Source organism: Ranitomeya variabilis, chromosome 4, assembly GCF_051348905.1.
Source record: "Ranitomeya variabilis isolate aRanVar5 chromosome 4, aRanVar5.hap1, whole genome shotgun sequence".
Classification (NCBI taxonomy): domain Eukaryota; kingdom Metazoa; phylum Chordata; class Amphibia; order Anura; family Dendrobatidae; genus Ranitomeya; species Ranitomeya variabilis.
Window position 1 is genome coordinate 572,866,506 of NC_135235.1, and position 25,101 is coordinate 572,891,606.

At 43.4% G+C, this 25,101-nt stretch overlaps 1 protein-coding gene across 4 annotated transcripts in view; it reads left to right on the forward strand.

Moving 5' to 3' along the window:
- Nucleotides 1-25,101, forward strand: part of OSBPL2 (oxysterol binding protein like 2) — a 91,667-nt gene that overhangs the window by 43,253 nt on the left and 23,313 nt on the right. For 2 of the 4 annotated variants that reach the window (XM_077252867.1, XM_077252866.1), the window contains one exon: nt 17,958-18,105. In XM_077252867.1, coding sequence (XP_077108982.1) covers nt 18,069-18,105 — 37 coding nt within the window. In that variant the 5' untranslated portion in view covers nt 17,958-18,068. Of the gene's footprint in view, nt 1-12,554; nt 12,630-17,954; nt 18,106-25,101 lie in introns of all 4 variants that reach the window. The other 2 variants (XM_077252869.1, XM_077252868.1) reach the window with 2 other exon arrangements.

The window sequence follows — 25,101 nt, forward strand, 5'->3', positions numbered from 1 at the left end:
GTCAAACTACTGTGTTTTCTCTTTTTAAATCATAATGACAACCCAAAATATCCAAATGACCCTGATCAAAAGTTCACATACCCTGGTGATTTTGGCTTGATAAAATGCACAAAAGTTGACACATGGTTTTGAGTGGCTACTAAAGGTAACATCCTCACCTGTGACCTGTTAACTTGTAATCAGTGTGTGTGCATAAAAGTTGAGTGCGTTTCAGGAATCCAGATAGACTCTTGCATCTTTCATCCAGCCACAAGTTTCTGGATTGTGAGTCATGGGGAAAGCAAAAGAATTGTCAACGGATCTATGGGAAAAGGTAGTTGAACTGTATAAAACAGGAAAGGGTTACAAAAAGATATCCAAGGAATTGCTAATGCCAGTCAGCAGCGTTCAAACTGTGATTAACAAATGGATAATCAGGGGATCTGTGAAAACAAAACCACGGCCAGGTAGACCAACAAAAATGTCGTCCACAACTGCCAGGAAAATTGTTCGGCATGCAAAGAAAAACCCGCTAATAACATCAGCTGAAATACTGAACTCTCTGAAAACTAGCGGTGTGGCTCTTTCAAGATGCACAATAAGGAGGCACTCGAAGAAAAATGGGCTACATGGTCGAGGTGCCAGAAGAAAGCCATTACTGCTCAAATGCCACAAAGTATCTCACCTACAATACGCAAAACAGCACAGAGACAAGCCTCAAAACTTCTGCAACAAGGTAATTTGGAGTGATGAGACCAAAATTTAACTTTTTGGCCACAACCATAAACATTACATTTGGAGAGAGGTCAACAAGGCCTATGATGAAAGGAACACCATTCCTACTGTAAAGCACGGAGGTGGATCGCTGATGTTTTGGGGAAGTGTGAGCTACAAAGGCACAGGAAACTTGGTCAAAGTTGAAGGAAAGATGAAGGCAGCACGTGATCAGCAAATACTGGAGGCAAATTTGCAATAATCAGCCCTGAAGCTGCGCATGGGACGTACTTGGACGTTCCAACATGACAATGATCCAAAACACAAGGCCAAGTCGACCTGTCATTGGCTACAGCAGAACAAAGTGAAGGTTTTGCAGTGGCCATCTCAGTCTCCTGACCTCAATATCATTGAGCCACTCTGGGGAGATCTCAAGCGCACAGTTCATGCTAGACATTAGTGATGAGTGAATATACTCGTTACTTGAGATTTCTCGAGCATGCTTGGGGGTCCTCCGAGTATTTTTTTTAGTGCTCGGAGATTTAGTTTTTCGTGCTGCAGCTAAATGATTTACATCTGTTAGCCAGCATAAGTACATGTGGGGGTTGCCTGGTTGCTTGGGAATCCCCACATGTACTTATGCTGGCTAACAGATGTAAATCATTCAGCTGCGGCAAGAAAAACTAAATCTCCGAGCACTAAAAAAATACTCAGAGGACCCCCGAGCGTGCTTGAGAAATCTCGAGTAACGAGTATATTCGCTCATCACTACTAGACATCCCAGGAATTTACAGGAGCTGGAGACTTTACCATCTGAGAAAATAAAGAACCTCATCCACAACTACCACTTCAAGCTGCCATTGATGTTAGAGAAAACACAGCAGTTTGACAATAAATGGCTTCACCCAACCACTAACCATGAGTGGAGAAAAAGTTTTGGTGTTATCATTCATATTCTCTGAAAAAAGGCCAAGAAAGCAAAAATTCTGCCGGGGTATGTAAACTTTTGAGCACAACTGTACATTACATTACTTATCGTGTACTGATCCTCAATTAAATCCTGTATTATACTCCAGAGCTGCACTCGCTGTCCTGCTGGTGCAGTCACTGTGTACATACATTACTTATCCTGTACTGATCCTGAATTACCTCCTGTATTATACTCCAGAGCTGGACTCACTATTCTGCTGGTGGAGTCACTGTGTACATACCGTACATTATATTACTTATCCTGTACTGATCCTGAATTACCTCCTGTATTATACCCCAGAGCTGCACTCACTATTCTGCTGGTTGAGTCACTGTGTACATACATTACATTACTTATCCTGTACTGATCCTGAGTTACATCCTTCATTATATGCCACAGCTGCACTCACTATTCTGCTGGTGGAGCAAATGTGTACATACATTACATTACTTATCCTGTACTGATCCTGAATTACCTCCTGTATTATACCCCAGAGCTGAACTCACTATTCTCTTTGATATTGGAAACGGTCAGCAAGCTTTATATCCCTGAGTCCTCATGATACCTGGGTAACAGTGGCATGGTTTCCTACATCGGATAACTTTATAGTGTCTGGTGACACTTCTCAGAATACAGTTCATCATTGTGAACTGGGCAGACACTGAACAAGCAGGGGTTGCAGAGAGATTTCAGCTTTTCTTCTGCAGCGCTGTGATTGGATTTTCCTGTTATAGATGTAGGTATGACTCCTCTACTTAATGAATCATGTCTTGTCTCCTCTGCACTTAGCACAGAGTGTTCACATTTACCTTGAATATGAAGCCTTGGCTCCGTATATATTGTGACCTCCTTACAATACCCTCCGCTCTTCTGTATTCATACCAGCCATCCCTGGCCTTTTGTGAGCTGCATTCCTGATGTTATCGGACCTTATATGCTGTGATGCTGGCCTGCTGGGTCCTTATCTCATCCAATTTCTTTTGAGATGTTGTTTTCCCTAAATTGACAACAGTGGCGCGTTCAGCCCCATCATTTGAGGTGAGGATTTAGGATGTTCTCCGTTGTATGCAAAATCTTCCAGTCTCTCAATCAGTGCAGGGAGGGAAACAAAAAATAAATCTAAACTCCTCTCTTTCACCTTCTGCCTGACTATAGCATTTTTGTTTTGTTTTTGTAGGGGATCACACAATATCAGGTCTGACTGATGACCTGTAATGGGCATCTCTGAGGATAACTATGTTTGCTGTCACCTGGGGCAGTGGCTCCATTCTGACCAATGCACATCCCTTATCATTGATGATGGCCAGCACCCATGGAACATGCCCACCAGCAATGCAATGCCCCTATTCAGTCCCGGCATAGGTGGTGCCAGGGTTAGTTTATAGCTGTATAGCTTCCTCCCCTACTAACATTAGCTGACTGTGAATATTTTTTTGATAATTCTCTACGGTCAACGTTAATGTACCCTAATCTAAATGCAGAGCCCCTCACCCTCCCTGCTGCCTAATAACTGAAGGGCCATTGACAGTTTAGTTCAGCGATGATTCTCATCTGTGTCATGAACCGCTATAATATCCAACACATCCATTACACAAGAGTGGATCTGTTTTGGCCCGAAGCAGCAATTAATTTTTTTTCATTCTTGTAAAACTTAAACAGCCAAACGTTCATGTTGATTTTACAAGAAGATAAGCAGCTGCCAAACAAACCTGGCACTGCCTATTCAGGGTAACAATGGATTCCACAGCCAAAAAAAGGGATAATTACAATAAATTGATGGTAGGAACTCTGGGTGTCGGGGATTAAAAGGGTTAAATTGAAATGTATCCAGGGAGGTGGGGATGTGATAGCCAAGTCCTTATTGCTCAATACTCCAGGGCCATAGCGAGCGCATTATACTGAGACCTGCAGCTGCATGTAACGTATAATCTGCCTCTAACGTTACAGGACATTCACTTCTGCCTTTCACAGAAATATCTTTATCCTCCTGGAGCTCGTTCTAGGTCACAGGCAACACATGTGAGACGGGATCTTCTAAGGGTTAATGACCCAGCTTTTCCAGGCCCCTGTAAACACTTATAAGTCATTATTTCCCATGTTTGTGCAGTGTTATGCACAATTGCTATTCAAGATTGTAATACAGGAGCTGACACGCTTCGACTGTCTTTGCCAGGAAAGAATGTCAGTAAAAGAAACTACTGAATATTTGATTTTCCCAGCGCTTCAGAAAAGGCCGACCAATGACATCCCACATGTACTCGATGGGAGATGAGTCCTGAGACTCTGCAGGCCATGGCTGCACGTTTTCGACCATGCAGACCGATCACAGTAGTACAGACCTTGGGACACTTTGGCGATATGGTTCCACAACCAAATCAATATAATATTATAGGTGTACCTACACCATAATCCTGGGAGTAGGACCCATCTGATGTTCCTGTGTGAAGGCCTCTTCATGGGGTTGCCGACATGGACTCTCCAGACCGATCTCCGACAATCATTACATCCAAGAAAAAATGCAGAACTTATCGCTGAAATTTATAGCCCTCCATTCAAGCCTCCAGTCCCCTTCTGGAGACCATGTGGGCAACACCATGAAGAGGCCTTTTAGGGGACATCACATCTGTTCTACTCCCAGGATTATGGTGCACGGTGACATAAAATATGATAGTTGGACCTCTCTAGTCTTCTTTCAAGGTACACTAGCAGCTCAATGTTACATTGAAATGGGGAAAATAGTGGTTCGACCATTTCTTAAATGTGTCTCAGGAGCTGGTTTTCAACATGACAGCACCACACTGCATTTTCCTTGTACTCCTGTGAGCAGTCTACATGGCCTAAACATGCTACAAAGGCCTGCAGCGTCTCCAGACTTGTCTCCCAACGCGCACATCTGTGACGTCATTAGGTGGCAATTGCAAAGGGAGCTGCCAGCAGCAGATCTTGATGATTTGCCCAAGTGCATTCAGTGTAGCTGAGAATTCCTCAATCATTGAAATGTTTTGAACATTTTATTTCCATTGTTTCATCACTTGCATATCAGTAAAATGTTTATCCATCTTGTGGTTTCCATAACTCCACGACTTTGACTTCTTCTTGTTACGATTTCAATGGTAAAGAGTGTATTTTCCATTCAGGCTTGGTGGAACTCTCCATGACAACTTTTAAAGACACCGTTTTGGCTGCAGTTTGTAGTTGTCACCTGATCCTTACCCATGTCATAATGCACACAGAGCAGTGTGAGGGAGCCAGTACAGAAGCCTGTGAAGTTTCTGTAGCTATGCTGTACTCTGTGCCGCCATACGGTGCCACGATATTAGGCTGAGACCATACCTACACTATATTATCCTGGCAGTGGTTTGACACTCTAGGCGCAAGTATGCACAGCGTGTAATGCTGACAGTGCAGTCAAACGTGTGCTGTATTACTACTCCTGATTACGTAAAGCTGTAATACTGCCACGTGCTTCAAGCTAAAATGGACACATGGCTGAATATATTAGAAAGATATAAAAAAAGAAAATGCATCAGCTGATTACTTCACGGTAAAAATAGTATCTTGTTGGGTGCGGTGCACGGGCAAAGGTGTGGGCAGGTTCCCAGGATGTGAGTAAGGTAAAGTGTATCATTCCAGCATCTGCCAATATATTAGAAGACAACTAGGGGTTCAGTGACTTTAATGCCTAGTTTTTGTTTTAAAAAGAAATTTGCTGAACTTTTTAACTAAATGATGTATTTTACAAGTGTGGTGACTAGGAGGGTAAGCCTGGCATCTGTCTGATGTTTGACCACAGCAATGCCGAGCAGAAAACATATTGAAATACCCTCTGGTGGCAATTACTTGACTATGGAAATGTAGATTTAAAGCCTAATTAGAGCAGAAATGCTACAAGCACTGTATTTAATCCCCAGTGCTTCAGAAAGTGAGGCTGAACAGGGAATATCAATATGGCTAAGCCATAATCTGCGCAGCGAATGACTGGCCATGCTGCATCCTGTCAGTAACCTCCAAACCTGACCGAGGCGGACTTCTGACAGCCCACCCTCGCAGTTATCAGCAGTGCCGAACAATCCTAGGGTGGTTAGAAGGGAGAGGTGAAATGGGGCTAAAGGGAGTGTGCAAAACTGGGATAACATGGTTAGTTCCTAAAAAATAGAGAAACCTGCCACACCTGTCCACAGGTTGTATCTGGTATTGCAGCTTTCTTGATTGCTACTGTGCCAGACAAGGCCTTTGGACAAGTATGGCGTTGCCATGTTTTTGTTTGAACAACATGTGTATGTGGGATATAAATATACCGTATATAATATATACCGGTACATATCTGTATAATTAGGCAAGGCAGATATATATACAGTATATATACAGTGTATATATCTATATATAATATGTGTATATATACAGGTGCTTCTCACAAAATTAGAATATCATCAAAAAGTTCATTTCAGTTCTTCAACACAAAAAATGATACTTGTATATTATATAGAATCATTACAAGCAGAGTGATTTATTTCAAGTGTTGTGGCTTACAGCCAATGAAAACCCAAAAGTCATTATCTCAGTAAATTAGAATACTTTATAACACCAGCTTGAAAAATCATTTTAACCCCTTCCCGACCTATGACGCATACACTGCGTCATGAAAGTCGGTGCCAATCTGACCTGTGACGCAGCGTATGCGTCATGGAGGGATCGCGTCCCTGCAAATCGGGTGAAAGGGTTAACTGCAATTTCACCCGATCTGCAGGGACAGGTGGAGTGGTACTTCAGCCCAGGGGGGTGGCTTCACCCCCCCGTGGCTACGATTGCTCTGATTGGCTGTTGAAAGTGAAACAGCCGATCAGAGCGATTTGTAATATTTCACCCATGAAAACTGGTGAAATATTACAATCCATCTATGGCCGATGCTGCAATATCATCGGCCATGGCTGGAAACCTTGATCGCCCCCCCCCCGCCACCGATCTCCTCCCCAGTCCTCTGTTCTGTCCCGTACTCCCCTCCATCCGCCTGTCCGCTCCCCTGTCCTCCTGTCTGCTTCCCCGATGCTCAAATCCCACCCCCCATGCTCCGATCCCCCCGTGCGCTGATCCCCCCCTCATACTTACCGAGCCTTCCGGTGTCCGTCCGTCTGCTCCATGGGCGCCGCCATCTTCCGAAATGCCCCCCTCATACTTACCGAGCCTCCCGGTGTCCGTCCGTCTGCTCCATGGGCGCCGCCATCTTCCGAAATGGTGGGCGCATGCGCAGTGTGCCGGCCGACAGATTCGTTCCAGGTACATTTTGATCACTGTGATAGGTTTTATCACAGTGATCAAAATAATAAAAATAGTAAATGAACCAGGGACAATAATAAAATAAAGAAAATATATTTACTTTTATTTTTCAACTAGGGTTAGGGCTAGGGTTGGAATTAGGCTATGTGCACACGGTGTGGATTTGGCTGCGGATTCGTAGCAGTTTTCCATCACGTTTACAGTACCTTGTAAACCTATGGAAAACCAAATCCGCTGTGCCCATGGTGCGGAAAATACAGCGCGGAAACGCTGCATTGTATTTTCCGCAGCATGTCAATTCTTTGTGCTGATTCTGCAGCGTTTTACACCTGTTCCTCAATAGGAATCCGCAGATGAAATCCACACAAAAAACACTGGAAATCCGCTGTAAATACGAAGGTAAAATGCAGTGCCTTTTACCTGCGGATTTTTAAAAAATGGTGCGGAAAAATCTCACACGAATCCGCAACGTGGGCACATAGTCTTAGAGTTAGGGTTGGAACTAGGGCTAGGGTTGGAAATAGGGTTAAGATTAGGCATGTGGTTAGGGTTAGGGGTGTGTTGGGGTTAGGGTTGTGGTTAAGGTTGGGATTAGGGTTAGGGGTGTGTCGGGGTTAGGGTTGTGGTTAGGGGTGTGTTGGGGTTAGGGTTGTGATTATGGTTATGGCTAGAGTTGGGATTAGGGTTAGGGGTGTGTTGGGGTTAGTGTTGGAGTTAGAATTGAGGGGTTTCCACTGTTTAGGCACATCAGGGGTCTCCAAAAGCAACATGGCTCCACCATTGATTCCAGCCAATCTTGCGTTCAAAAAGTCAAATGGTGCACCCTCCCTTCCGTGCTCTGACCCTGACGTGCACCCAAACAGTGGTTTACCCCACATATGGGGTACCAGCATACTCAGGACAAACTGGGCAACAACTATTGGGGTCTAATTTCTCCAGTTACCCTTGTGAATATAAAAAATTGCTTTCTAAAACATAATTTTTGAGGAAAGAAAAATGATTTTTTATTTTCTCGGCTCTGCATTGTAAACTACTGTGTGAAGAACTTGGGGGTTCAAAGTGCTCACCACATATCTAGACAAGTTCCTTGGGGGGTCTAGTTCCCAAAATGGGGTCACTTGTGGGGGGTTTCTACTGTTTAGGCACATCAGAGGCTCTGCAAACGCAACGTGACGCCCGCAGACCATTCCATCAAAGTCTGCATTTCAAAAGTCTCTACTTCCCTTCCGAGCCCCGACGTGTGCCCAAACAGTGGTTTACCCCCACATATGGGGTATCAGTGTACTCAGGACAAACTAGGCAACAACTATTGGGGTCCAATTTCTCCTGTTACCCTTGTAAAAATAAAAAATTGCGGGCTAAAACATTATTTTTGAGGAAAGAAAAAATGATTTTTTATTTTCACGGCTCTGTGTTATAAACTTCTGTGAAGCATTTGGGGGTTTAAAGTGGTCACCGCACACCTAGATTAGTTCCATGGGAGGTCTAGTTTCCAAAATGGGGTAACATGTGGGGAAGCTCCAATGTTTAGGTACACAGGGGCTCTCCAAACGCGACATGATGTCCGCTAACGATTGTAGCAAATTTTTCATTCAAAAGTCAAATGGTGCTCCTTCCCTTCCAAGCCTTGCCGTGTGCACAAACAGTGGTTTACCCCCACATATGAGGTATCGGCGTACTCAGGAGAAATTGCCCAACACATTTTAGGATCCATTTTATCCTGTTGCCCATGTGAAAATAAGAAAATTGAGGCTAAAATAATTTTTTTGTGAAAAAAAAGTATTTTTCATTTTTACGGATCAATTTGTGAAGCACCTGGGGGGTTCAAAGTGCTCACTATGCATCTTGATAAGCTCCTTGGGGGTCTAGTTTCCAAAATGGGGTCACTTGTGGGGGAGCTCCAATGTTTAGGCATACGGGGGCTCTCCAAGCACGACATGGTGTCCGCTAAAGATTGGAGCCAATTTTTCATTGAAAAAGTCAAATGGTGCTCCTTCCTTTCCGAGCCCTGTCGTGCGCCCAACCAGTGGTTCCCCCCAACATATGGGGTATCGGCGTACTCAGGACAAATTGTACAATAACTTTTGGGGTCCAGTTTCTCTTTTTACCCTTGGGAAAATAAAAAAAATTGTTGCTAAAAGATCATTTTTGTGAATAAAAAGTTAAATGTTCATTTTTTCCTTCCATGTTGCTTCTGCTGCTGTGAAGCACCTGAAGGGTTAATAAACTTCTTGAATGTGGTTTTGAGTACCTTGAGGGGTGCAGTTTTTAGAATGGTGTCACTTTTGGGTATTTTCAGCTATGTAGACCCCTCAAACTGACTTGAAATGTGAGGTGGTCCCTGAAAAAAATGGGTTTTTAAATTTCGTTGTAAAAATGAGAAATCACTGGTCAAATTTTAACCCTTATAACTTCCTAGCAAAAAAAAATTTTGTTTCCAAAATTGTGCTGATGTAAAGTAGACATGTGGGTAATGTTATTTACTATTTTGTGTCACATAACTCTCGTTTAACAGAATAAAAATTCAAAATTTTAAAATTGCAAAATTTTCGCCAAATTTCCATTTTTTTCACAAACGCAAAAACTGTCGACCTTATTTACCACTAACATGAAGCCCAATATGTCACGAAAAAACAATCTCAGAACCGTTAGGATCTGTTGAAGCGTTCCTGAGTTATTACCTCATAAAGGGACATTGGTCAGAATTGCAAAAAACGGCCAGGTCAATAAGGTCAAAATAGGCTGGGTCATGAAGGGGTTAAAATCAGAAATGTTGGCCTACTGAAGTGTATCTTCAGTAAATGCACTCAATACTTTGTCGGGGCTCCTTTTGCATCAATTACTGCATCAATGCGGTGTGGCATGGAGGCGATCAGCCTGTGGCACTGCTGAGGTGTTATGGAAGCCCAGGTTGCTTTGATAGCAGCCTTCTGCTCCTCTACATTGTTGGGTCTGGTGTCTCTCATCTTCCTCTTGACAATACCCCATAGATTCTCTATAGGGTTAAGAACAGGCAAATTTGCTGGCCAATCAAGCACAGTGATACTGTTGTTTGTAAACCAGGTATTGGTACTTTTGGCAGTGTAGACAGGTGCCAAGTCCTGCTGGAGAATGAAATTTCCATCTCCAAAAAGCTTGTCGGCAGAAGGAAGCATGAAGTGCTCTAAAATTTCCTGGTAGACGGCTGCACTGACTTTGGTCTTGATAAAACACAGTGGACCTACACCAGCAATGACATGGCTCCCCCAAACCATCACTGATTGTGGAAACTTCACACTAGACCTCAAGCAGCTTGGATTCTGTGCCTCTCCACTCTTCCTCCAGACTCTGGGACCTTGATTTCCAAATTAAATGCAAAATTTACTTTCATCTGAAAACAACACCTTGGACCACTGAGCAACAGTCCAGCTCTTTTTCTACTTGGCCCAGGTAAGACGCTTCTGGCGTTGTCTATTGGTCATGAGTGACTTGACACAAGGAATGTGACACTTGTAGCCCATGTCCTGGATACGTCTGTGTGTGGTGGCTCTTGAAGCAATGACTCCAGCAGCAGTCCACTCCTTGTGAATCTCCTCACATTTCTGAATGGCCTTTCCTTAACAATCCTTTCAAGGCTGCGGTTATCCTGATTGCTTGTGCACCTTTTATCTACCACACTTTTTCCCTCCTCTCAACTTTCCATTAATCTGCTTGGATACAGCACTCTGTGAACAGCCAGCTTCTTTAGCAATGACCTTCTGTGGCTTACCCTCCTTGTGGAGTGTGTCAATGACTGCCTTCTGGACATCTGTCAAGTCAGCAGTCTTCCCCATGATTGTGGAGCCTACTGAAACAGACTAAGGGACCTTTTTAAACACTTAGGAAGCCTTTGCAGGTGTTTTTTTGTTAATTATTCTAATTTACTGAGATAATGACTTTTGGGTTTTCGTTGGCTGTAAGCCATAATCATCAACAGAAATAAACGCTTGAAATAGATCACTCTGTAATGACTCTATATAATATGAGATTCACTCTTTATATTGAAGTACTGAAATAAATAAAATTTTTGATATTCTATCTTTGAGAGGCACCTGTGTGTGTGTTAACTTTTTCCAAAACACTTCAATACAGTTTTCAAGATCTCCGCTTGCTGTCAGTAAATAGAAACGAGAGTGATCACACTGTTACAGGTTTATACAATGCAGATCATTCTCTTCCATTGTTTCCTTTCGTTCTTGACAACTTTTGCCAATCACTGATACATTGTAACTGACTGCTGTGTGAAGACTGAAGTAACACTTTCAGACTGAGGAGACTTGATTTTGCTGCATTTTTGCCTTGGTTTTGCAATTATCCTATGCTCCAACAGTACAGCCAATAGGTGTTATATATATTTACTTGCAATACCATCCACCCTTTTCCTACCAGAACTTTCTGTACATTATGGCCTCGGGTATCGATCTTGATACTTCATTAGACTCAGTAGCTGGCCTGCTCCTGTTCTCTGTCAGTAGCACAATGTGCTGAAGTCGAGCATGGTTGCTCATTAGAGCTGTAGAATAAAGTTGTGCCCCTTATCCAATACAAGTCCTGTAGTCATCCCTGTCTGCCAAGCTATGAAAACTTTTGTTTAACTTTTATTTTTGTTCCCAGGACAGCTACAGTAGGTGAGAATGTTATGACCAGAGGGCTCACCAAGTCACCACATTTCCCAGACTCTTAAAAGTCAAACCTATTTATTATTTATTTTTATAGCACCATTGATTCCATGGTGCTGTACATGAGAAGGGGTTACATACAAGTTACAGATATCACTTACAGTAAGCAAACTAACAATGACAGACTGGTACAGAGGGGTGAGAACACTGCCCTTGCGGGCTTACATTCTACAGGATGGTGGGGAAGGAGACATTAGGTTGAGGGTTGCAGGAGCTCCAGTGTTGGGGAGGTGGTAGCTCCGGTAGTCGTGTACACTCCTTTGTTGTTTCATTAAGTTTTTCTTACCCCCTCCCAAAAAAACCTAAGTGAATGGCCACCACCTTGTTTCAGGGCCAGCATTCTGTGCATATATAAAATAATCTTTCTTGGAAAAATAAGGTTCCTGAAACAGAGCTCCATAACTCCTGCAGTTTAATTGACAAAATTCTCTCTGCCTGCAGCCACCACTAGAGGGAGCTTACGGTATACAGTGTCATTATTGAGATCAGTGTGCTTCCTCTAGTGGTGACTGCAGGTTGTGAAAATGTAGGATTGAAACTTTTTTTTTTTGTTTTCATATTAATAAAACCTAATTGTTACTTAAATGGCTTACAGTCTTAAATGATTTTTTTTCAAGATCTCTTTTGTCAGTAAATTGAAAGACTTTTGTGTGTGGTCAGTGGCCTTGTACGCAGATAGTCCTGCTCTCAGTAGATGCAGTTGTATCCAGTGTAGACAATGCTCTGTGACCCGCACAGCCTGAAACATTGCTGCAAAGCAATGTGCAGAGCTTTTTGTGCATTTGCTGCTGAAGCCCATGCCAAAAGGTATATTCCCATTTTCATAGTTGGTTAATGTCTGATAGTACTTTTACAGTTTGACAATTATTAAAATTTGCAGCTACTGTTGATATATTAATTTACTTTTTGTTTGTTTACAGCTGGTTGCTTAGGAGACCGACCACCACTGCGATCTAGCTTGCAAGCACTGCACTGAAGCTGGACAGCCTTAGGAGGTAATGGCGTGCCCCAGCGAGTTTGCCCAATTTCAAAACCATGCTTACGAGCTCCGTAGAAAAGTGCTTGTACTGCTCTAGCTGTAGTGGTCGGTCTCCAAGGTAACAAACTGTAAACAAAACGGAGGGAGAGTTATAAACGAGTTGTCCAGGCAAAACCGATAAGTCTGCAGTCACTCTGTGTGACTGCAAACTTATGAATCCCCCAAGAGCATGCACTGTGCACTACGGGAATCCGCCTGATTCAGACCTGGGACCGGTATACATACTGCCGGCAAGTGACGCGGACGATAGTGGGCATGGCTACGCTGCATACAAGTGTATGGAGAGCGAGGTCGCGCCCACTGGCCGGGGGTATGTATAACTGGACAATCCCTTTAATATCTAAAGCATGGGTGCATATTTTAATAAACAATAAATTGCGTAGTTGCTTGTATTTACAAGAGCTATTTCACAATATTTATGAAGATGGCAATAACCCTTTAACTCAGCACACTGGATTACATTGTAGAAAACCCTCAGCTCCGAATAGACAAAGTTACATATAAACCTAGATGGCTATAACAGCGGCAGACATAACGTTGTCAGCACTTTCTGCTTTCAGGGTCACTGTCGGGCATGGTATATATGATTTGTTGTATGCACTTTCTGCTTGGATGCAGTCACTTGGCAGAGACTATCATGTTTACCCCGACAAGGCTCCCACATGTCCCATCTATAAATGGAAACCTTACCCTGCCTAGTCCTGCCCCACAGGGACCTACTATACATGCGAGTCTCGTTAGTGCTGGTTATTGCTGATTTATGTGGCTGACCCCCATGCGGGAGGGGAAAACCGGTACAGCTTCCCTGCGGCGGGGTTACTGAGTAACAACCTCAGTAGGAGCTGTAATTGTGGTATGGTAGTTGTCACCCAGCTTTCCCAGGACCAGATATACACTCTGTAAGAAGTCCCGTTATCTCCATGCGCAACTGTTCACATTGGACCATAAGTTACGTCCTACAGGAGCGCTGAGTCGTGGCCGCTGGATAAGCCCACTTTGTGTTCTGTACGGCCACCTCTGATCTGCATCTTGTGTAATCTTCACATCAGATGAATGGGGTCGGGGTGAAGGGTTTGTCATGAATGCCAGTGACGTTGTGGAATTGCCTCAGTGTCATGGACGCTTGTAGCAAGAGCACTGGCTTAGGCCCACAAATACACGTGGGGGGGAGGCTCAGCATTTAATATGTAAAATGAGTCATTCTTTATAAAAGGGATCTTCATCTTACACAGGGGATCTCCATGGATAAGATCCTCTCTCACTCTCTGACCGCTCTGATGGTCGGCATGTTGATAGTCACTCAGCTTTCCTTGACTCACCAATAGCTTTTCCGCCTAGTGAAGCCAATTTTTAAATTCGGTTTTCCTGTAAATCTGGATGTCAATCAATATAGATACCATTAAAGGGAGTCTGTCATCCCCAAACCTGTGCAGAAAAGTTTTATTTAATTTGTAAATCGGGGCTGCTCATGGCTACCCATGGTGCGCCCAAGGGCCCTGCGCACCATTAGCTTGATTGATAGTGCTTGCTTGCCCGCGTGCACACTGGCACTACTGGAGCTCAGCGGCGCACACAGTGTTAGTGCGCATGCGTTCTTCTCCCTCACTCCTGACCTGACTGAAGCGAGTGGCCCCTACAGTAAGGAGCGATGAAGGATTGTGCACTCGCACTGACACACGCCGGGCTCCAGGAGTGGCAGCAACAAGCAAGCACTATCAAGATTAGGGGCAGTGCGCCTCGTGCTAATGGTGAACAAGGCCATTGGGTTTGCTAAGGAAGCACTGAGGATCCCCAATTTACATACACTGTGCAGAATTATTAGGCAAGTTGTATTTTGATCACATGATACTTTTTATACATGTTGTCCTACTCCAAGCTGTTCAGGCTTGAGAGCCAACTACCAATTAAGTAAATCATGTGATGTGCATCTCTGTAATGAGGAGGGGTGTTGTCTAATGACATCAAACCCCTATATAAGGTGTGCTTAATTATTAGGCAACTTCCTTTCCTTTGGCAAAATGGGTCAGAAGAGAGATTTGACGGGCTCTGAAAAGTCCAAAGTTGTGAGATGTCTTGCAGAGGGATGCAGCAGTCTTGAAATTGCCAAACTTTTGAAGCGTGATCACTGAACAATCAAGCGTTTCATGGCAAATAGCCAGCAGGGTCGCAAGAAGCGTATTGGGCAAAAAAGGCGCAAAATAACTGCCCATGAATTGAGGAAAATCAAGTGTGAAGCTGGCAAGATGCCATTTGCCACCAGTTTTGCCATATTTCAGAGCTGTAACGTTACTGGAGTAACAAAAAGCACAAGGTGTGCGATACTCAGGGACATGGCCAAGGTAAGGAAGGCTGAAAAATGACCACCTTTGTACAAGAAACATAAGATAAAACGTCAAGACTGGGCCAAGAAATATCTTAAGACTGACTTTTCAAAGGTTTTATGGACTGATGAAATGAGAGTGACTCTTGATGGGCCAGATGGATGGGCCAGAGGCTGGATCAGTAAAGGGCAGAGAGCTCCACTCCGACTCAGACGCCAGCAAGGTGGAGGTGGGGTACTGGTATGGGCTGGGATCAAAGATGAACTTGTGGGACCTTTTCGGGTTGAGGATGGAGTGAAGCTCAACTCCCAGACCTACTGCCAGTTTCTGGAAGACAACTTCTTCAAGCAGTGGTACAGGAAGAACATGATTTTCATGCAGGACAATGCTCCATCACATGCCTCCAACTACTCCACAGCGTGGCTGGCCAGTAAAGGTCTCAAAGAAGAAAAAATAATGACATGGCCCCCTTGTTCACCTGATCTGAACCCCATAGAGAACCTGTGGTCCCTCATAAAATGTGAGATCTACAGGGAGGGAAAACAGTCCACCTCTCGGAACAGTGTCTGGGAGGCTGTGGTGGCTGCTGCATGCAATGTTGGTCGTAAACAGATCAAGCAACTGACAGAATCTATGGATGGAGGCTGCTGAGTGTCATCATAAAGAAAAGTGGCTATATTGGTCACTAATTTTTTTGGGTTTTGTTTTTGCATGTCAGAAATGTTTATTTCTACATTTTGTGCAGTTATATTGGTTTACCTGGTGAAAATAAACAAGTGAGATGGGAATATATTTGGTTTTTATTAAGTTGCCTAATAATTCTGCACAGTAATAGTTACCTGCACAAACAGATATCCTCCTAAGATAGCCAAATCTAAAAAAACCCCACTCCAACTTCCAAAAATATTAAGCGTTGATATTTATGAGTCTTTTGGGTTGATTGAGAACATAGTTGTTGATCAATAATAAAAATAATCCTCTAAAATACAACTTGCCTAATAATTCTGCACACAGTGTATTAAATACTTTTATTTTTCTTCTTGACTGCAAATCAGTAAAATCCTCAGTACAGGCCATGTTTCTGTAGAAACTAAGTCCCCAATATGACTGCGCTAGGAGATTAATTGAGGTTTTGGGGGTGACAGACTGCCTTGAATGTTCTTAATGTTATCATGTCTGCACATGTTTCTATTTGGGTAATATGAGAGTAGTGGGATTTACGGTAACTTTGATTTGTAGCCTTTTACCATCACTACTTTGTGGCCCCAGTGGTCCGGAGACTGACGAGGCCTCAGTATTGCGTTCACTCCAATTTTTCCCACCACAATGATGCTCCTGCGCCACCCGCTGAGGTAAAACTGTCAGGCCTGTGCCCACTTCACACGCTCGCATCCCAAAGGTCGGACCGCCGGGGATCACAAAGTGGTGGAGTATCTTAGTGACAGGCCATCTTCTGAGATGACTTATGGCTTAGGAGGCTGACAACCTACTGTAGAAGGTATCATTTTGGTAGTCACCCAGCCTGCCCAGGGTCACATGGAAATTCATTGTCTTTTTTTTTCAACTAACTTTATAGAAAAGGACGAGCCGAAGGTTTCTATGTGGTGATTTACCTTGCCTCGCTGCTGGAAAACTCCTCGGGCAGCGTTAGTGTAAACAGCCGCCGAGGCGCGTGACATAACCGCCAACCGGATCACGTCTGCTACATCTACTCTTGCCAGCCACAAAGATCTCTATTCTTTGTACATCTCGGCCCGGGGGAAATCTGCTTCTATTTTTCTGTTTTGGTTAAGATGTATTTTGGAGTTGTCACTTGCCCCCTCCCCCCACCATCTCCTCCCTGGGGAAATTAAAATGGCTGCCCCATTATAATGGCACAGGTTGTCATGGATACCGTTGCTCGCAAACTGTAGTGAGATATAAACTTTTACAAAAATAAAGTAACATTTTATGTTAAAAAAAAACAAAAAAACACGAGAGATGGTGAAGAAGACGAATCTTAATGCGATTGCCTTCAGGGGATTTTGTACAAAGCGCTCACTGGTTGACATATCGCAGCGGGCGGCCAGTCCAGCGTTCAACACTTTGTTCTAGATAAAGGTTCCAGATTAGCAATGACTGAGAGCAAAGAACTCTCTTAAAGGGACGTGCTTAAATATTTAAAGGAATGATGTATTTTTTGCTATGTGCTCCTATTTGGAGCCAGGAATTATTGGGTCATTAATTAGGTGTAAAACCAACATCTGAGCTTTACTAACCCACCTTGGGTCTAGCACTGTGTCTCCAGCATTGCCCTGGTGTCTGTAGTTTTGGCGCCGCAGTCAATCATGGAGATGGGCGACTCGTGCTGTCAATATCGGTGATTTGTTGCAGCCCTTAACATGTTACCACTGCAGCCAAACTATAGAGAACCAGACAGCGGCAGTGACGCAGCACATGACCTGCGAAGGGTAAGAAAATCTCATGTTTTTTTGTTTTTATGGGGAAAAAGTTTGGTGAAAGAGGACAAACCCTTTAAGCTCCCTCCGAGGACTCCCTTAAAATTGACCAGAAATGCCACTTTTATTCAAATCTGAATAAACGTCGTATTTTTGTGGTCCGGTTTGCTGCACAGTGCCATTGAATCCAGGAATGTTTGACGGTATGCCTTAAAGGGGTTGTACAGGATTACCAAAAAAAGGACTGTTTTCTCCCCTAAACAGTGCCACACCTTTGTCCACAGGCTGTGTATGGTATTGCAGCCCACTTCCATTCACTTCTAAACAGCCTTGCTGGAAAACGCAACTGACTGACAGGTATGGCGCTGATTTGGGCAGAAACATCCATGCTTTAATAGAGGATGGGACAGACTGATGAGGCCATCTCTCTCCAGGTTCCCATTGCCGCCGTTTGAGCTGTCTATATCTGAAGTATGGCACTTTGTTATGAAACTTTGGGTACACCTCATCCTCTTTCTTTTCCAGTTGCAGTGGGTGTGAGGTGGGAGTTCTCCCAGACGTCGCCCCCTACAGGAGGATTGAGCCAGGAAGAAGATGCAGTAACCGGCTTGATAGCTTGTACCGCAGCAGAGAAGCATGAACAGCGAGGAGGAGTTTTTCGATGCCGTCACAGGTAAATAGAGGGCACGTCTGAGGTCACAAATTGGTGTGAGAGGTGAAGAAGCTGAGCGGCATTGACCCGCTCATCACGATGCAGTGGATTTACTGGAAACTAGCGTAGAATTCCTCCTGGGACATGGTGCAGTTGGATATTGGGCTAATAAGACGTGTCCCAGGGACTGTCTGACATGTACTTAAACGTAGCGATTTCTGGTGGCAGATCCCGTTGAATATATCAGGATGCATCTGCAGTCTGGTTACTGGGGCTAGGCCTAAACGACTGGGCAGGGCTGAAGGTTACTTGTTTGTCCCCAATGTAAGTGGCAACACACCGGAACGCCGCTTATGCCCAGATCACTGAAGTAACAGGCACTATGGTGCAGGGGAGAGGCGCAGATGACTATACACTTGTTTACTTGTTGCTCTTACCTAACCCCTAATTGATTGCGGAATGGTGTTTTTACAGCGGCTCTTCAGGCGGCTCCTTCTGGTGGAGCTTCAGAGGAAGATTGCAGTGCCAGGCATAAAGAGCCAGTGTTCAGGCCTTGGCCATCAGACACTTACAAAGATAATGTTATTTGCCACCTATGTTCTCGACGTTTATTTAATCCCACCTCAGTTCCATCTATACGTTTCCTCCTCTTATTATAGGAAGTTGGGTCAAATAAGCTCCAGTCTGACAACCAGTCCAGTACATTGACTAATGTGTGTACAGGAAGTCAGTCTGTGACTTCCTGTGATCAACTGGATGACATCATCATCTATCAAATCCGTTATGGCAGCTCTGACCTCTCCTCACCAAGCTCCCCTACCCTCCCTATTCTCTGTAGGTTTCTCCAGCAGCTAAATAGATAGGGGAAGAGCTATGAAACTTAATAGAAAGACTTGCTTTCCATAGCAACCAATCATGCGACAGGTCTCATTTTGTATCCTGCTCTTAACAAATGAAAGCTGCTCTGTGAATGGCTACTTTTTGTGTTTGCCCAGATTTATAAAACTGTTATTTCTGCTTTAACCCCTTAGAAACATAATGATCCATCCATGTGACCTGGGCCAATTTGTCCATGGACGTATCATTACTTCATCTCGATCACCCACGCTCACTGGGGGTGTGCGGGTGATTGCCGCCAGGTGTCAGATGATTCTGACAGCTGACACCTGACACTAGGTGCCAGGAGCGGTCACAGACCGCTCCCGGCACCTTAACCCCCGAAATACTGCTATCGAACAAGATCACAGCATTCCGGAAGCCAACAGAGGGCTGACAGCTCCTCTGCCTTTGGATCGGAGACACTGCGGCGTGACGTGGGGTCCCGATCGTTGCCAAGGTTGACCCAATGTCGTCATGATGACATCCGGGTCACCAGGGCAAGGAAACTTGTTGGTCATGCGCAGTGCATGATCAGCAAGTCTCTCTGTGTCAGTGGAGCGCTGAAAGTTTCTGTAGCATGCAGATACTGCTTCATCTGCATGCTACAGAAGCGATCAGCCTGCAAAAAATTATTGTCCCATAGTGGGACAAAGTAAAAGTTAGAAAAAAGTAAAAAAAAATAAAAAAAAATAAATAAAAATGTAATATTTGTAAAAATATTTAAAAAAAAAAAACAAAAAACAATCAATATGTATTCTATCACTAAATAAATATTTGAATGAAAAAAATATAAACAATGAAAGTACACATACTGTATTTGGTATCGCCGCGTCCACAACGACCCGACCCACTAGTTATCCCCCATATGTGTGTCCCTCTCACTTGCATTAAACATAAATTCAATGGGTCATATCGCAATCCCATAGATTATAATCCATATTCAAGACCACCTCCCTACGCGTTTCATCCCAGGGGGGAATCATCAGGGGACAAGGCAGTCAGTCTGCGGTCATGATAATGGAGTGCTCCGCCATCACTGGCATCTCAAAAGGAGCTTCTCATTGAATTTATGTTTAATGCAAGTGAGAGGGACACATTATTCGTACGGCTTCGTCATGACTTGGTGAGACCGTTCTATTTATTTATACATTCCTCTCTGTGACAGCATAATATATGGGGGATCATCAGTGGTACTGATATATTCACCTCTTATATGCTTTTTCGTTGACAGTAGAATTAATGTCTTTTTTGGATTTGTGCATTTGGTTTTCTTGTGTTACCTACTTAGATGTCTCTGGAATAGAGACTGTGGTACGAGTGCAGTAAACTAGTCTGTCTCTAAGATATATTTTTTCTGTCTCTGGACTTATCAGAATACTGTCTGGTTAACTGTTAGTTAACATACATGTTTGTCTTTGTGTGTTGTGTCATGTAATTTTAATAGTTCTAAATTAAATGTTATGTTTTAGGTCCCCCTTTTTTTTTGCTATTTTTGAATGGTAGAGAACCCCTTGACTGTGAAGCATGGCGAGACACCATCTTTTGGAAGCGTTCCTAAGAAATGTTAGCCCACTCCTCATTGGCAGTGGCATCCAGTTAAATAATAATCTTATGTTTGCTGCTGTACCTGCTTTCTTCAAATTCCACCAAAAATTATATATATGGTTTATGTCACGTGACTATGATTGCCACTCAGGAGTCTTCCTGGGCTTTCTCTAAAAATAAGCCTTTTTGGACTTTGAGGTATGCTTGCGATCATTATCCTGTTGGAAGGTCCAATGACACTCAAACATCAGCTCCCTGACAAAAGGCATGATTTTTTTCTCTTAAGATTCTGCATGCATCATTAAATCCATCTTGTCCTCCATACACTAAAGATTTTGAGTAAGAGAGAAAGTCTAGCATTCCCAGAGTGTCTCCGAGCTCCCGCCATGTTTCGCTGTAGGCATCACTGAGCCCCCACCATGATTCAATAGAGGTGTTCTTTTCAATGTATGTTTCATTCTTCCTCCTGCAGACATACCACTGATCCAGAAGCTCGAAAGTACCAGTTTTGTTTTACTGCTCAGTAGAGCAGAATCCCAAAATGTTTGTGGGTTATTTTTATGGTTCTGAATACATTTTCTTGTTTTTGAGTCAGTAGATTAAAGCACTTTGGTCCAGCAGCCATGTTGGTCGTTTATTGCCACCGGTCCAGAGGCTGATGAAGCCCCTTGTATTGGGTGACGCTCTGCCCACTTACAATTGGCCATAGCAATGGGCTGACTTTCGGCAACTGTAACACCGCAAAATGCGTTATCGGCTTTGCAGGTGAAGGTGAAGCTACATGTCTGTTTGGACATCTGTCTATTGGAAAAGCGTTTTCTGCTGGTTTTAATCTAATTTTTGCTCCAGCATGACCAGTATGTGTCAGAGGTGCCTTTGGTCCCATTTGGACTGCACTTCCACCACCTCTGCACTCCTTATAGCTTTGCCCCATTGTTTAGGGGTTGACTCGCTGCTTTCCATAGACACTGAGTGGCTCAACTGTGCAGTTATGTGTTTTCCATACAGACAAATTTCTGAATCCATTCACCTTTAGCAGAAGAAGGGTTAATTAATTTCTGCAGATCTTGGCTAATAACCCAGTCGCGTGGCGGTGAGGGGGGAAGTGTCTCCGAGCATGGGATGAGCCGTCCCGAGTGTTGCACATGTTAACAGGTTACTAAATGTTATGCGCTGTCACCTGCCTATTCCAAGCCGCTCGGGTTCCACATTAAGTGAGTACACCCCGTCTTTCTACTTCTTTGTTTTCATTTAGTTGACAGAATTTTAGAACATTTTAAATAGCCAGCATACGTAGCAGCATTGCTAATGCAAATTCCCTTAAAATATCCTCACTTGAATGATTTCCAGGAGGAGTAATGGAGAAGCAGCTCTTCACAATTCAATGTAACAATAAGTTGTGTCTCCACATTGTCAAACTTTTTGGCGCTGGTTGTAAGTTGGGACTTTACCCACTGACAAAAGAGAAAAGTGGTCAATTTATCCATAAGTTTCCAAGAGGATTAACCAAGGAACTTTTTTTTTTTCCAGAAATAATTCAAGTGTTTAGCAAAGCATGTAGTAAAATTGACACTCTGCACCATTTCCAGTTTTGAGCACAAGTTTTTTTTTAAGACAGGTGTGTAAAAAAATTATACAAAGAAAAAATGATTTCCAAAATTGAAGTGATAATGGTTATTTTTTTTTTATCAAAATGAACAAAAGAGAAATCTAAATCAAACCAATATTTGATGACCGTCCTTTACCTTCAAAACCACATCAGTTCTTCTAGGTACACTTGTACACAGTCAGAGATGTTGTAGTATTAGGGTATGTGCACACTTTGCGGATTTTTCCGCTGCGGATTTGGAAAATCCGCAGTGCAAAACCGCAGCAGTTTTCACTGCGGATTTTCCTGCGGTTTCTTCTGCGGATTCCTCTGCGGGTTTTCAACAGCACTTTCCTATTGGTGCATGTTGAAAACCGCTGCGGAATCCGCAGAAAGAAGTGACATGCTCCTTCTTTTTTTCCGCAGCAATTCCGCGCGGCTTTTTCCGCAAATTTCCGCATCGTGGGCACAGCGGTTTTTGTTTTCCATAGGGTAACATTGTACTGTACCCTGCATGGAAAACTGCTGCGGATCCGCAGCAAAAACCGCAAAGTGTGAACATAGCCTTATAGTCAGGTGTTGGAGTAACCAATTATACCAAACATACGTGTAGGTTGAAGCACAACCATTATCTGATACAGAAACAGATGTGTAGGAGGTTTAAAACTGCTACAAAGGAGAGGTGAGAGTGTTTTATGTTACAGGTCATACACCATGGCAAGATTCAGCAAAACCACAAGACACAAGGTAGTTATACTGCATCAGCAGGGTCTCTCCCAGGCAAGGATTTCAAAGCAGAGAACTATAGACGCAGTGGTCTACAACAGATGAGACACATCATGCTTACTTCCCTTCGATATCCATCAGTTCCATCAACTTAGACCTAACATCAACCAGTGGGACCCAGCTACATCCATCTACTGTTTGGATAAGTCTGGCCAGAAGTTTTCTTCATGGAGAAGAATTGCAGCTGAAAAGTCTTGTATTCTTCATGGAAACAAAGACAAGAGACTCAACTATGCCTAGAAACATAGGAAGTGGCAATGGCGGAATGGCAGCAGGTGCTTTGGAGTGAAGAGTCAAAGTGTGAAATATTTGGATGTAACAGAATTCAGTTTGTTAGCAGAAGAGCTGGAGAACAATACAATAATGAGTCTGCAGGAGCATTGAAGCATGGTGGAGGCTCCTTGCAATGTTTGGGGCTGAATTTCAGCAAATGGACTTGGGGATTAGGTCTGAATTAGTGGTGTCCTCAATACTGTGAAATACAGGCAGATACTTATCCATCATCCAAAACCATCAGGGAGTCAAATTTATTCTACAGTCGGATAACGACCCCAAACATACAGTCAATTTCATTGAGAATGATCTTCAGTGTAAACGACAAGTAGTTCCGGAAGTAATGATACAGCCCCACAGAGCCCTGATCTCCACATCCTTTGAATCTGTCTGAGATCACATGAGAAGACAGAAGGATTTACACAATTGAAATCCACAGAAGATCTGCGGTTAGTTCTCCAAGATGTTTGGAATAACTTCCCTGCTGAGCTCCTTCAAAAACTATGATCAAGTACCAGTGTGCCTAGAAGAATTGATGTGGTTTTGAAGACACAGGACAGTCACACCAAATATTGATGTGATTTTAGATTTCTCTATAAATTATCACTCCTATTTTTTCTATCAATCTCACTTTGCAGCATTTTTTCCACACCTGTATATGTATATCCACCTCTGGATCACTGTTTTCTTCTTTGTTCCCATGACTCCTTCATTTCTCCCATTCGTAGATAATTTGTTTTCCTCTTCAGTTTTTCCATTTCCTGTGAATGTTCATTTCTCGATCCTTTCTACTTGCCCTGCTCTGCCCCCTGTGTCCGCCTTCTCCTCCCCCATAGTTTCTATGTGTTTATAGATATTTATCCGCTGGCAGACAGGCGTACAACGCGGCGCTGGTGGAATTATTCCCAACACATTATCATGTACATGTATTCAGCGGAAGGGACTGCCCTTTCAGGTCTTGTCAGCAAATGCAAAATAGATAATAAATGAATAGATAAATGAGCTGCTTTGCATCCGCTGAAGGTTCTGCCAGCGCCAGTCTGTGCCCCCATATTTTAGGTTTACTTTTCTATGTGGGTAATATCACACATAGACCTGTAGAGCAGTGCCCACGCCAAGATATGCATCGGCACTACCGGCGCAAAATGGATACTTCCCCAGAACTTGGGCTGTGTGAGGTCTTGAGTATTCGTCAGAACTGAGCCAATGCAAGATGCCCACAGAGCTTAGTTGGTACGGTACAGTGCTTGATAAATGGGCACCTCTTGGCACCATAGGGTAATCTTGATTTGGCATATATTAGGTAGTATTATCTGTTTAGGCTTAATAGATATTTTATTGTAGGTGTAGCAGGGCAGAGATTGTCATTTAATGCTGTGATTCATGTAAATCTTCCTGCTTGAGTTAACCCATAGTGTTATCTGCAGTCCTATGCAAAGCGACAGGTGATCACTTGTATTATCATGACTGTGCCAAATGGAAACCTGTCCTCAGTACAAGTAGCATACACTGTGGTCCTGCTGCACCTAACAAGGTGCACTCTGCTGCATGTGGTGGGCCCTTGATGATGTATATTGTGCCACCCTGGTGCTATGTCTGTCTGGGGTTAATTTATGGTAATAATTTCTCTTCTCTTTGCTTTTTGTATATTAGCGGATAAAAAAGAAATCCCTCTGCCATCTGGAAAGTGTACCGCGGGAGAAGAAAAAGAGTTTCTGGGCCCCTTTTTACCAAAGTAGCACAGCTGAGTTAGGCTATGTTCTCACTTAGTGTTTTTTGCTGCATTTTTTTGTTTAGCAAAAACCTGTTTATCAGTAAAGACAAAGCATAAAAACCTCACGTTTTGCAGCGTTTACTTGTTTTTTTGGGTGCTGATTGCATGTGTGTTGTTATCGACAGTACATGCTTCCTAAGGTTAGCATTATTCACCAAAAACGCTGCAAAAA